We start from the raw sequence: 14549 nt of genomic DNA, 5'->3' as shown, positions 1-14549 counted from the left end.
ACTGCTAGCCTAGTACAAGTTAAATCAAACCTTGCAAAACAAACTAAATGAATGTTAAGACTTTCCCATTATTTCGAACCATCTTAAGTCTTGGCATCATGAGTCAGCCATCATTTCTACAACCAGATCCTTGTATAACACAGTGATAATAATCCAACAGCATTTAAGTTCCCTGTTCACTCGGAAAATTTTACACTCATTGAAGAAAAATAAAAGGTCTCTCCCCATAGAGAGCCACTCACCTATTCCTCCTCTCTCTAGATGCTAAGGGAAGCATAAAGGCATAAAAACAAAGGCCCTCTCCTTGCTGCCCACTTCTTTAGTTAAGTGAAAACACCAGCCAGTAACAAGGCATTAGAGTAATTGCTAACTGGATCCCTAAGAAGTTGCCAGGAAAGCTGCATTCCCAGGATCTGAAGTTGATTTTCTTCCTTCTCTCTTACCTTTCATTCTCTTTCTCTTTAGACCACTCAAGACTGATGCTTGAGAGGTACTGACCAATCTTCCCCTCCCATTTTTCAGCCATTAAATTCCAAACAGCTCTATACTAGTGTTCTCATGGACCTGTCCTTAGTTTTTAGCAAGGAAGACCTCTGCTTTCATCAAATCTCTACAATGGCAGAAAGATATTGGAGCTTGGTGATCCAGCCTATTTTTTTTTTTAAAGATTTACTTATTTGTTATGTATATAGTGTTTTGCCTGCATGCCAGAGGAGGGCACTAGATCTCACTGTAGATACAGAGTTACTCTCACTGTAGATACAGAGTTACCATGCGTTTTCTGGGAATTAAACTCAGGACCTCTGGAAGACCTGCCAGTAATCTTAACCTCTGAGCCATCTCTCCAGTCTGTGACCTAGCCTATTACCCAAGCACCTGGTAAACTGAAACAGGATCTCCTTGTGTTCTGGGACAACCAGGACTATAAAATAAGTCTTAAAAGGAACACACATACACACAAGATAGCAGGAAGCAGTCTTCTGAGACAGTCTGGGCTACATAAGTCTCAAAAAAAAAAAAAAAACAAAAACAAAAAAAAAAAAACACGGAACACAGGAACACAGAATATCAGGGAGCAGTCCTTGATACGGATTTAGGCTACTTGAGAAGACAGACCGGTATTGCTTACCTCCACTCATCTCCTTCCTCGTTTACCGCCTTTTGTACTTTTCTGGTCCAGGAACCTTGAGAATGAAAGAAGACTGAATAAGACTTGGCTGTTAGTAGGAAGTGGGTTCACTTGTGTCCTGTCTTGGCCCCGCCCTTCCATAGGGTAAATTTCTGTAGAGAATGCGCGGGCATCTCTCAATCCCGAGTCCACTCCTCCAACTAAAATTTATTCACAGTTTCCACAAATCTGAGGGGTCAGGTTGGTCCCCATAGCACACACTCGTAATCCCTTCGCTCATCGGCAGCCTCGATGCAAAACGTCCCGTCTCTCAGTCTCTTTCTCTAAATCAGAGCCCCTCCCCCAGCCCCCCGCCCCTCTCTCACACACACAACCTGAGAAATGCCCGCGCAATGTAGCCTTTGCTGGATGTGCCCAACCCCAGTCGAGAAAACCTCGGGGTTCAGCCTACTGAACTTTTCCACGGTCTTGCCAGGCAGGGAGGCTTCTACCAGCTAGCGGTCGGTCCCCTCGTGGCTCAGCCCGGGGCTCTCACGTTCTCATCGGGTCCATCAGTCCTGCAGTCCCTTGATTGGCGTACAGTCTTCCCCAGTGCTCAACCTCCAAGTGGTGGCCCCTTACCGAGCACAACCACGCCTAGAACTCCATCCCCCACCCCTCGCCTCCCCCCTCCCCTTCCCTAGACCGCAGCTCCCTGAAGGGCCGTTTGCTTTGGAGTCCTGACCGGAACACAGGGGCATGAACTCAGAAAGGCGCTTCTGCCCCAAGTCAGGAATCCGTGACGCAGTGGCTACGCTTTGACTTGAAGTCCTTCTGCTTCCGCTCTGCAGGTAACCCACCACGGGTGGCTGCCCGCCGAGGTCAGAAATTTATCACAATGCCCAGCCTTCTTGTCCCGCCTCCGGTGGATCATCACTGTCTCGCCTACCTCATAGGCTAGAAAATCCCAGTTCCCAAAATTCCTGAAAGCGTGTCTCAATTTTGGTAATTCCAGTACTAGGCAGGTGGAAGTGAGTTCCGGACCGGACTACACAGTAAAAAACAAAAAACAAAACAAAACGAGAACACAGAAGACACACAACTGCTCTCAACCTCTGATCCACCTCTCCAGTCCCAGCAAGGCATTTCTTAGTGATGGATGGGGGAGGGCCCAGCTCATTGTGGGTGCTGCCATCCCTGGGTTCTATAAGGAGGCTGAGCAAGTCATAAGGAGCAAGCCAGTAAGCATCACCCCATGGCCTCTGCATCAGATCCTGCCTCCAGGTTACAGCCCTGTTTGAGTTCCTGTCCTAACTTTCTGCAGTGATGAACACTGGATCTGGAAGTGTAAGCCAAATAAATCCTTTCCACTCTAACTTGCTTTCTGATCTTGATGTTTCGTCAGAGCAACAGAAACTTCTGTAAGTTTGTTTTCAAGACAGGGTTCCTCTGTAGCTTTGGAGCCTGTCCTGGAACTAGCTCTTGTAGACCAGGCTGGCCTTGAACTCACAGAGATCTGCCTGCCTCTGCTGGGATTAAAGGTGTGCACCACCGCCGCCAGGCCTAGCAAAAGAAACTTAGACAAAGCCCTGGGTTCCTTAGCCAGTACCACAAACAAAAGTCGGAACATAAACTCTATCCAGACTCCAGGTTGGCTGCCAAATAAGTGTGCACGACTGTAGACAAACCAGGTCACGCAGGTCCACCTTTAAAAGGAAGAAGCTGTACTGGTGGGATTTGCAGATTTATACCTTTATCTGCCCTGCCCCCATAACATTGAAGCAGAAGTGTTCTGCCCAGATCCCCCAGAGACCACCAAAGAATCTGATTCGTATTAAAAAGCAAAGAGCCTTTATTCATTCAAGCTCGGAATTGAACCCTTCCTGTGCCCAACGCAGAAACTGAGAGTGCCCAGCCTGGGCGGGATAAGGAATTTTCTTTTATCGTAGTAGAGGTTGGGGGTGAGGGGATTTTCAGGGTTCAAGACCCTGATTGACTGACATTCATCGTGGGTTGTCTTGGAGGAAGGGTACGGGTGCAGGCGGGGTTCAAGGACAGCTGGTGCTCTTACTTAATCTTATCTCATGACTGTGGTGTTTGGAATGTCAGATACTTCCGCTTAGATGAGATCCCACCCCTGGGTGGTTCCAGCTAGTTCCAGGGGATCAGACACCTTCTTCTGGCCTCTGAGAGTCCCAACCATGCAAGTTGTGCACAAGTGTACGTTTAGGTGAAATGTATACCCATACACATAAAACACAATGAAAATAAAATTTGTTTAAAATGTTTTGATATCTCTTGCCCTCTCTTCCCCTTGCTCTCCCCCTCTCAGTGGTCATATACATCTGAAAAGTGGCACTCTAAGCCTGTCTGAACTGAACCCACTCCTGAAGCTCTGGTGTTTCAGTCTGAACTTCCTGTGTCCCTTTCTCTCGGACCTCCGCCCACCATTCATTCCTTTGAACTCTCTCCTGGTCTCAAAGCCTCTATTTTTCACTTCCGGGGCCTCGCCGTCTTCCCAGGACCAAGCCCTGGGTGTCTCTGGCCCCTCCTCCATCTTATTTGTGGAGTTCTGGGCTGGTTCTCAGGAGGGAAGTCCCAGCACAATGGGAGCAAGAAGCTGTGTAGTCAAACCTGGAGCCTTCTATCGCGAGTCAGAGTCCTCCAGCACTCAAGAGAGGGACGCATCTGCGTTGGCGTTGATTTAGAAATCACTCAGACCCTGAACCTGACAGAGTCTCTAGTTGCTGAAAGCTTTGGACCACGGGGAAGTTTCCGCGGGAAGCCAGAGAACTGGGGTCGTCTGTCTTCAATATCATGGCCACACGAGGGCGCTGCTGCTCTATCCTCTTAGATCGTGTAAGCCAGGAGAGAGCAGGGTTAGGAAATCAGCCAGAAAGGGTCTACTGAAGGCTGGGCCAGGGTGTAGGGGATGAAGATGCATCTGAGTGACCAGGACTACACAGTGGTTGGAAGCAAGTAGAGCTCTTATAAGGAGTCCTGTTGTGTCTCTAAGTATTCCCCTCTCCAATTCCTCGATGTCAACATTACTTTCCACTTTCTGTTCTATCCCTGAGGGTTTGGGGACTTGGGGGGAGAGGCGTGCTCACATACACAGGAGCAGAACTGGAAATTTAACCCAGGGCATAGACTAAGCAAGGAACAACACTCTAGCCCCTGAAGACTCTTTTGTAAACATGATCTTTTAAATTTTAGAATGTATGGGGCTGGAGAGATGGTTAAGAGCACTTACAGATCTTGCAAAGAGCCTGAATTTGATTCTCAGCACCCATATCAGATGGCTCACAGTAAGCCTGTACTTCCAGCTCCTCTCTTCTCTCTCTCTCTCTCTCTCTCTCTCTCTCTCTCTCTCTCTCTCTCTCTCTCTCTCTCACACACACACACACACACACACACACAAATAAATCCTAAAATAAATTAAAATTTAGAATGCTTTTAGATTTCTAAAAAAAAAAAAACCCTGCAAAATAGAGGCACAGAGCCTCCAGTTTCTCTGTTTAAAACATCCTGCAGTCTGGAGATACAGATCAATGGTTAAGAGCACTGGCTGCTCTTGCAGAGGACCCAGTTTCAGTACTACACTCACATAGTGGCTCACAGTCATCTTCTGACCTCCAGGGCACTGCTTGTGTGTGCTCCCCATGAACTCATGCAAGCACACATGTACATGAAATAAGTCTTGCATCACTATACATTTATAATTCATGAAACGATATTGACGCATTCATCTATACCTATTTCATCTATACTCTGATTATTACTAATTTCCTCACTTTAGGATACTATCCAAGGCACCACACAGTCAATCTCAATTGATCCTTAAGGCTCGTCTGGCTGTCACAATTTCTCTGACTTTCCTGGGTTTTGATAACCTTGACACTTGAGGACTGGGGCAGTATATTAAAGAATGTTGTTTGACTTGAGTTTTCCTGGGACCATGCTTTTGAAGCCCAGAGAAATGAAGTGCTGCCTGCACTGTATCAAGCAACCTCTTGACTTGCCCTGGGCAAATACCTCTAAGAGTGGCCACTGTGTACTGTAGAGAAACTGCTGAATGTCTCCCCCATCGTGGCTGTACTGTTGGTATCCCTGTCAACAACAAATGAGGGCTTCGGTTACCCATAATGATTACTTAGTACTTGCTATAAAATTTCTTTTCTCATCTCTGTTACCAAGTATTTTAGGAAGTGATGTAAGGGAGGAAAGGTTAATTTTGCTCGTGGCTGATCATCACGGTGGGAAGTAGACGTTTGCAGTGGTGGTCGTGAGAACTTGTTCCCATCTGGGTGGGTCACAAAGCAAAAACAGAAGGAGCCACAGAGCCCAGCTGACTTTCTCCTTTTCCCATTGTCATTCAGTCCGAGGGCCATTCATATTCAGGGTGGGCCTTCCCCTCTAAAAGTTCCCTCACGGGTACGCCCAAAGGAGATGATAAAGAAGATTTATCTGGGGACTTAGAGAGATGACTCAGCCCTTAAGAGCACTGATTGCCCTTCCAGAGACTGGGGTTCAGTTCCCAGGATGCACAAGGCAGCTCACAACTGTCAGGAACTCCAGTTCCAGGGAATCAGACACCATCACACCAATGCACATCAAAAAAAGTTAAATTAAGTTATTTTTGAAATGAAGATTAATCATAAATCCATCCCAGGTCAACTTTACACCCAAACTAGCACTTTAATCCATAATATTCTGCCCTTAGATCCCACAAAGTTTCAAATCCATGTCATTATTTAAAATGCAGATGGTTGCTAGGAACAATATAGCTCCTCTGGAGGACCAGTAAATGGTCTTAACATGGAGCCACCTCTCCAAACCCAGTTTCCACAGTCTAAACAGCTCAAACATTTAGAAGTCTAAGTCCAAAATCTCCTTTGAAGCTCAAGGCATACTCTTAACTGTGATCCCTATTTAAAAAAAAACAAACAAAAACAAAAAAACAACAACCAAAAAAACAAAAAACAACAACAAAAAAAAAAACAATAGCTGGGTGGTACTGGTAGTCTTTAATCCCAACACTTGGGAGGCAGAGACAAGGGAATCTCAGTGAGTTTGAGGCCAGCCTGGTCTACAAAGCAAGTTCCAGGGCAGCCAGGGCAGCCAGAGCTGTTACTCAGAGAAACCCTGTTTCAAAAAACAAACAAAATACAGAAACAAACAAACAAAAAACAAGCAGTGGGGGACTTAGATACTCCAATATTAGCATAAAGTAAATATTTCCATTTCAAAGGAAAAAAAAGAGGAATGGAAAGATGGCAAAAGATTGATATTTTGGTTTGCTTAAAACCCAGCAAGGGCAAGGCAAACACTAACTGCTTCAGCTCTGTGCCGCGTCCAGGTCTCCTGATGGCGCCATCTGAGCTCCACCAACCACAAGCAGCTCAGCTCCTCCAATCCTACCACCTGCAGCACTTGCTGCCCCCTGTGGGGTGGGCTCCACCGTCTGCCTATTTGTTGTTATTGTTTTGAAATAAGGTCTTGCTGTGTAGCCCAAGGTTGGACTAGAACAGGTAGCAATGCCTCTTGCCTGACTCCCACAGTTTCAGAATTAGAGGTGTGAGCTTGACACCTGGGTTAGAAATCTGCATCATGATTTGTTGCTTTTTTATCTCAAGGATTTTGTTTAAAAGATTATCAAGTTTTTCAGACATATTTATATTAGACCTGGAGGAACTTGAGTCTAAAAATCTCCTCCTTTCTGTTGTGGTCAGGAATTAATTTCCTAGTATTAAGCAACAGACGCAGAAAAACATAGCCGGCTGAACTGTTCTGTCCCTAAATAGAGAAAAGTGTGGGTAAAAATGAGGACAGGATTGCTGCCAGGAACGGATGCAGGGAGAGGTAGATACGAGGGAGAGTTCAGCCAGATGCATCCAGAAGGGTCCAGACTGAATGGGGCCTTTAGACTGAGCCGGCCAGGAGAGGAGAGAGACGGGGGGGGGGGGGGGGGGGGGGGGGGGGGAAGCGGGGGGGGGGCGGGGGGGGGAGGGGGAGCAGGAGAGGAAGTGAGGGGGGCAGAGGAGCCACAGACCAAGAGACATAGGGTGATCCAGGACACCAAGAAAGTGTATAGCCAAAATGACTGAATTATATAGGAAAGAGAAGCTGAGGAAGGGAAGCGAAACCCTAGATTGGAGGGGTTGGGGGGGGAGTCAGTGCTGGGAGGAGCCGTAGGGATTGAATGCGATTTGTCTTGGGTTTCTTTGGACCCAATAAAGCAGCCACACAATTCTTTGGAAATGGTGTACAGGAAAGCAAGAAGTGAAAATAATTTTGGGGTGTGTGTGTGTGCGCGTGTGTGTGCATGCGTGTGTGTGTGTGGCGGGGGGGGGGGTGAGACAGGGTTCATTGTGTAGCTCTGGCTGTCCTGAAACTCACTTTGTAGATGAGACTGGCCTTGATCTCATGGAGATCTGCCATCTGTCACTGATTCCTGAGTGATGTGCACCACCATGGCTTGGAAAAGAATTATCTATCTATCTATCTATCTATCTATCTATCTATCTATCTATCTATCTATCATCTATCTATCTATCTATCTACCAACCATATATCTATCTACCATCTATCTACCATCTATCTATCATCTATCTATCTATCTGTCATCTATCTATCTATCTATCTATCTTCATCATCATCATCATCTATCTATTTTGGTTTTCTGAGACAGGGTTTCTCTGTGTAACTTGGCTGTCCTGGAACTCACTCTGTAGATCAAGTTGTCCTCAAACTCAGCGATCCGCCTGCCTCTGTCTCTTAAGTGCTGACCTTAAAGACACGCACCACCACCACCATCCAGAAGGAAAACAATTTTTTAAAAGGTTTATTTGTTTGTTTATTATGTATAGTGTTCTGTTGCATGCATGCCTGCAGGCCAGAAGAGGGCGCTGGATCCCATTACATGGTTGTGAACTTCCATGTAGTGGCTGGAAATTGAATTCAAGACCTCTAGAAGAGCAGCCAGTGCTTTTAACTGCTGAGCCATCTCTTTAGCCCCAGGAAAAGAATTTTTTTAAACAAACAAATCTTGGTGCTGAAGAAGTAGTTAGGAGTGTTTATTGCTTACAGAGGATCCTGGTTAAATTCCCAGCATTCACATGGTGGTTCATGACCATCTGTAATTTCCATTCCCGAGGATCCTATGCTTTCTTTTTTTTTTTTTTTTTTTTTTTTTTTTTTTTGTTTTTTGTTTTTTGTTTTTCGAGACAGGGTTTCTCTGTAGCTTTGGAGCCTGTCCTGGAACTAGCTCTTGTAGACCAGGCTGGTCTCGAACTCACAGAGATCCGCCTGCCTCTGCCTCCCGAGTGCTGGGATTAAAGGCGTGCGCCACCACCGCCCGGCGGATCCTATGCTTTCTATTGATTTCTGTGTATGTAAGCATGCACATGGTGTACGTACATACACACAGGCAAAACACTAGCCTATAAAATGAAGTGAGAATAAATCTAATTAAAATTTAAAAAAATCACTGATGTTTAAGAAACAAATCTTGCCTTGTAGATAGACTCCTACATACAAAAACAGCATTATTGCTTTTTATTGCTTTTGGGGGAACACTTATAGGGAACACTCCTTAAAGATCAGAACCCTCCAGGGGTTCCTTTTTCCCTCCAGTAAGATGAAACCACGCACACGAATGGGTAACCAATTACATCTCTAGTTACATCTTAGAACTGAAAGTAGAAGATTCAGAACTGGAGTTTTATTGACACAAGTGTGCTTTTCTCTACTCCTGGGTCATAGAAATTGTGAATATCTGACATTTCTGATTTCCTTCAACTATCAGAGTCCACTCCATATTATCAGGCACTCTTAGTGCCCTGGGCCCTTGGAGTCTCTGACTTCTCACCAGTTTATATTTAGAGAGAATTTTATTATATAAGTTTAATGTCACCATTAATAGAAGTGTTTTTATTTTATGTGTCACCAGTGTTATCTCCATGTCTTCAGAGAAAACCCCAAGCTTCCTACTTTATTGCCTTTATGGAAATTTATCTGGATTTAATACCTAAGGAAAAATGTGATAGGAAATTTCATCTAGATCTAGGCATCACATGCAAATGAGGCTGGACTGCTGCTGACCACAGACCCATATCCCTGTCTGAAAAGGAAGCAAGTCTGTCCCTTTAGAAGCCTCATACCTGACCTCTCACAAGATTCAGAAGAAAGAAAAAAATCTGTAGTAAATTCCCCCTTCCAAATGGATTTCTGTTTCTACTTGTTCATCCTATAAAGCCAGTCTTGTCAGTAAAGGAAGAAGGCAGTTGGATTCAGAATCAAATATATTGATTTGCAAAAACAAACAGCTAAACAAACCCTAAGTGCTATGATTCTTTGTATTCCTCACGATGCTGGGCCCTAGTTTATAGTGATTCCCTTACACCCAGACTTTCTATTTCTCTCTGCATTTGCATTTAGAGGGAAAAAGTTAATCTGGAGTCTGCTACCTTAGGTATGTGAAAGGTATGTGAATTTCCCTCAGGATATTTAATACCTAAAGAAGTTTAAGATTCCATTGCCTTTACCCAAGGCTCCAGCCTTATACAATATGCTAATCTCTCTCTCTCTCTCTCTCTCTCTCTCTCTCTCTCTCTCTCTCTCTCGTTTTTTTGTTTGTTTGTTTGTTTGCTTTTTCAAAACAGGGTTTACCTGTAGCTTTGGAGCTAGGTTGGCCTTGAACTCACAGAGATCTGCCTGCCTCAGCCGCCCAAATGCTGGGATTAAAGGCATGGCATGCGCTACCACCACCTGGCTTTAATTTTTTTTTTTTTTTTTGGTGTCCTTATAGACATTATCCAGAAAGTTCCTGCTGCATGAGGCTCTAAAGCCTCCAGATCTAAATGTCAATGTCTTCAAAAACCTGTTTTAGTTTAGGGCATGAGCTACCTCAGGGCACTCCAAAGCTCAACTCAAAATGCTTTTCATTTTTTCCAAACTAGTCCTCCAAAGAAGCAGTTAGGTACATTTAGTGAGCAACTGGCTATCACCCCACTGGACTCCGGGTGTTACCTCTCTCACTCTGTGCCCTCCTCTCATTCTAAAGCCCATTCTCTCTGCCTTAGCTTCCTCTGAAATCCTCCACTTAATACTGTCCATGCCTGTTATTTCTAGATTACCTGATTTTGAGAAACCTTTGAACTGTACTGCCACAGAATGGGGTTGCTAATGGCATTACAGGACAACCCTTTGCCTCACAGGTTCGTACTGGGACACTTTTGTCAGGCTGATTGGACTCTCTGATAGCAGGCATGCCCAAGGCCCATGTGCACTGACAGAGTCCGCCACCCTAGTCTGCCAGCCTCTTATACCAGGTTCCTCACCTGCCCTGATGCTCACGATGGATTTGACACAGCACTGTGAAAGCAGGAGGGGAACTTGTTGGGAAGCTAGAGCATAGCCGAGTATTCTCTTTCCTCTGAAACTGCTTTCTATGAGACATCACCACAAAGAAACAACTGAGTTATCTGAAGAGGCTTGACACAGACCAGCAGTTACTCAAGCATGTTCTGTGGGACCCTCAAAGTCACCTAGACACTTGCATGGCATCCATGAATATTTTCGTGCTTTTATAACTTACTTCCCGTATTTACTGTAACACTCCTGATAGTGAGTTAATTTGTTGGCACGTTAATGTGACGCCCGGCTAAAGAACTCAATTGCAATTGGAATTATTAATAACTGTATTATCTAACACCAATTGCTCACAGGATAAAAAGGGCAATTTCACTTTTTAAATGTCCTGTTTTGTGTTTTTTGTTTGTTTGTGTGGAGACAGGGTCTCATGTCGTCTATGCTGGCTTCAAATGTATGAAGCCTGTTTCAGGCCTGAGTGCTGAGATTACAGGCCCACACCTCCATACCTGACCTATCTTTCAATTTAAAAAGACTTATTGCCCAGTGGTGGTGGCTCACGCCTTTAATCCCAGCACTCGGGAGGCAGAGGCAGGCAGATCTCTGAGTTCGAGGCCAGCCTGGTCTACAAGAGCTAGTTCAAGGACAAGCTCCAAAGCCACAGAGAAACCCTGTCTCGAAAAAAAAGACTTATTTATGACTTATTTATTTTTATTTCATGTGTATGTGTGTGTGCCTGCTTGTCTGTATGTGCACCAATTATTTGAAGGAGTAGGGAGTTAGAACCCAGAAACTGGGGAGTTACTTACACGTGGTTCTGTCTCTACTCCTCATCTGTAGATTGTCATATTTTTAGGAACCTGCCATTTATATTGCCACAAAACAAAATCGCCCAATATGGATGTTGGAAATCCAGCCCGCGTCTTGTGCAGCCCCTTCTGTTTTGGATTTTTAATATGATGAAATGAGCAGATGTAACATGCAACATCTGAGAGCCTCGCATTTAGAGATACAGAGAACAAAATGTTGAGAATTTCAGACACAACTCCTGGCACTAGGTGCAGGGGGAGAGGGTGTAAAATTCCCTGGTCTCGGGATTCACTCTCAGGTCTGATCTGCAAAGGAGGTGTCTGGGGTGACAAGAAGCTAGGGGTTAGGAATTCCTTTGAGTTCCTTCTCCAGCTCACCACCTTTGTCAGCTGTCTTGGTCCCTCTGTATGTCTGAATTCTGGAGAAAGCCGTTCAGTCACCGCGGTCTTTCATCATAGCCCACAATACTATACCGTCCACAGAGAGGAACAAAGACTCAATCCCTCTAAGCCTTCTAAACACCGAGGATGGGAAGTTCCGCGCTTTCTGCCCTCTTGCTCATCGGAGCTTGGGCCTTGATCCAGGTCCGCGCAGGTGAGTGCGGGTCAGAAACTGCCAAGGGCAGGAAGAGCAAGGGCGTCAGGCGGGGACCGCACCCTGGAGCCGCTTCTCCCAATTGCCCTGCCCGACCCTCCCGCTCCTTTAGCTCCTTTCTCTTGCCTGCATCCTGAGCTCCGTCCCCTGCTCCCCTCCCGGCCGGATCACCAGCCCAGGTCCCGGGAGAAGGATCAGGATTTCACCGCCTTCCGCCCCCAGGTTTTCATTCCTTGCAGTTTTTTGCCACCGTCGTGTCCCAGCCTGGTTTGGGAGAGCCTTCCTTCATCTTCGTCGGCTTCGTGGACGACACACAGTTCCTGTGCTACAACAACCAGGGGGAAAGTCAGAGAATGGAGCCCCGCGCTCTGTGGGTGAAGCAAATGGGGCCCGAGTACTGGGAGCAGCAGACCCGGACCGTCAAGGAAATTGAAAAGAATTCCCGAGTGAACCTGCGGGAGGCTATGGGCGTCTACAACCGTGGCGAAGATGGTGAGCGATTCCAGGGCTGGGACCTAGGTCACGATCCCTCATCCTCATGGACGACACCGAATTCCCGGGTCCTCAGGTGTGAGGTTTGACTAGAGGCTGCGGGATTCGCGGAAATCCTGGACCTCAACTGGTTCTGTGAAGGGTTTTCCAGTACGGTTTTTGGTTCAAATAAGACCGGGGGCGGGGCCAGGCTCTCATGTTTTTCAGTGTGTGTCCGGCTGCGACGTGGGGCCAGAGGGACTCTTCCTCCACGGGTATGAGCTGCACGCCTACGGTGGTCGGGATTACCTCGCCCTGAACCAGGACCTGGACTCCTGGATCGCAGGTGACTCGGCAGCGCAGATCTCGCTGCGCAAGTGGGAGGAGGCTGGTGTCGCGGAGCAAAGGCGAACCTACCTGAAGGGCGAGTGTGTGGAGTCACTCCGTACATACCTGGAGATTGGCAAAGAGACTCTGCTAGGAGCAGGTACAGGGGCCGTGAGGAATCTCCTCCATCTATTCTCGGACTGGGGCTCACGTCTACTCAGAAGGGAGGAAAATGGACTGGGTTCGGATACTGTTTCTCTTCTTTGCATCTGGAGAGGGAAGAGTGATCCTGGGTTACCTGATCAAACGCCAGACAGAGACTCTCCCGAGGAGTCCACCTTCTCTCAGGACGGTTGCGAATCAGTCTGAGGAAGGAAGGAGAGAAGATCCCTGAAATAACCAACAGCAGCTCCCAGTCTGCAGCCCTTTGAGAGTGTCTCTCTGTCCATACCCAAAGTCTCTGGGGTCTGGCTACAGTGATACTGAGTCTCTCAGCCCTCACACAATCAGGACCAGAAGTTCCTTTTCTCCTTTGAGGGTCCTGAACTCTATATTGTCTGAATCATCCTGATTTTAGAGCTTTCCAAGAAGTAGATTATTCCAGATGCCTGAGTCTAGACTACTGTATGGTCCTTAAATCCCCCCCACCAACCTAAGTTCTCTCCATTCCCAGAATGGTCACATAAGTACTGTGCAGTTCAGGAAAGAATCTTAGATACCTGAATTGTCCAACTCTTTCCCTCAGATCCTCCAAAGGCACATGTGACCCATCACCCCAGACCTGAAGGAGATAGCATCCTGAGGTGTTGGGCCCTGGGCTTCTACCCGTCAGACATCACCCTGATCTGGCAGCTGGATGAAGTGGACCTGACTCAGGACATGGACCTTGTTGAGACCAGGCCTGCAGGGGATGGGACTTTCCAGAAGTGGGCAGCTGTGGTGGTGCCTTCAGGAGATGAGCAGAGATACACATGTCATGTGCTGCATGAAGCACTAGCCCAGCCCCTTGTTCTGAAATGGGGTAAGGAGCAGTGTAGACGCAGAGATGGCCACTGGAGAAAGTGGGAACCCTTTTGGAGACCCTGGGAGGGTCATGACTGAGAGCAGAGGGCCAGCGCCTACACCTTCTCTTTCTTTCCCTTCCCTTCTTAGAACCTTCTAAACCCACCATCCCCATCCTGGGAATCACTACTGGCCTGGTTCTCCTTGGAGTTGTGTTCACTGGAGCTGCAGCTGCCATTGTGATGAGGAAGAGCAGAGGTAGGGAAGGGGTCTTATCGGAGGGCTTTTGTCTTAGCGTTATTATAAGATGTATACATACATGTGTGATTATTTAGTTTGGACCTGTGCTTTCTTTCTAAAGCATATTTGAAAATAAGTGACAAATATCTCACACTGATGTGACTGGACATGACACTGTGGTTGGAACAGACCTCCAGGCTAGGGCTTAGGCTTTTCTTGATCCCTCCTATTTCCTAATTTGATTCTAGGTCTTCAGAGAATAATTCTAAAAACTTTCCCATGGTTCTGAACTCAGGAATTCTAGGATTTCCCATCCTGCATCTTTTCCCATCTTTTTCTTCCTACAGATTGAAAAGTGTAGTTACTTAGTGTATTCTGAGACTTTTCCCATTTCATCTCCATCCCTTGATGATCTGTCTCAGCTCTTGAACTCTCTGTATACTTCGGGGGATATCCCCTGAGAGTCTAGAAAGGAAGCAAAGACCAAGTCACCATCACCTTCCCAAAAGCCTTCCTGCAGCTGAGTACAATATGAGTTCTTGGTTCCACTGGTCAAACGACGACATGCTGGACGTTGACTCAGCACACAGTGTTAAGGAAAAGCTGAAACCACAGAGAATGCTTT

At 46.4% G+C, this 14549-nt stretch overlaps 1 protein-coding gene across 1 annotated transcript; it reads left to right on the top strand.

Moving 5' to 3' along the window:
* Nucleotides 1–11817: 11817 nt before the first annotated feature.
* On the top strand, nucleotides 11818–14213 carry LOC119823812 (popy Class I histocompatibility antigen, A-1 alpha chain-like). The gene is made up of 6 exons (XM_038343868.1): nucleotides 11818–11884; nucleotides 12107–12376; nucleotides 12567–12842; nucleotides 13428–13703; nucleotides 13835–13942; nucleotides 14173–14213. Exons 1-6 carry the CDS (start codon nucleotides 11818–11820, stop codon nucleotides 14211–14213), a joined length of 1038 nt encoding a protein of 345 aa, XP_038199796.1.
* The last annotated feature ends 336 nt before the right edge of the window (nucleotides 14214–14549 follow it).

This window comes from Arvicola amphibius, chromosome 9, assembly GCF_903992535.2.
Source record: "Arvicola amphibius chromosome 9, mArvAmp1.2, whole genome shotgun sequence".
Taxonomy (NCBI): domain Eukaryota; kingdom Metazoa; phylum Chordata; class Mammalia; order Rodentia; family Cricetidae; genus Arvicola; species Arvicola amphibius.
The sequence above is the reverse complement of the archived record's forward strand: the minus strand, read 5'-3'. Positions and strand labels throughout refer to the sequence as shown.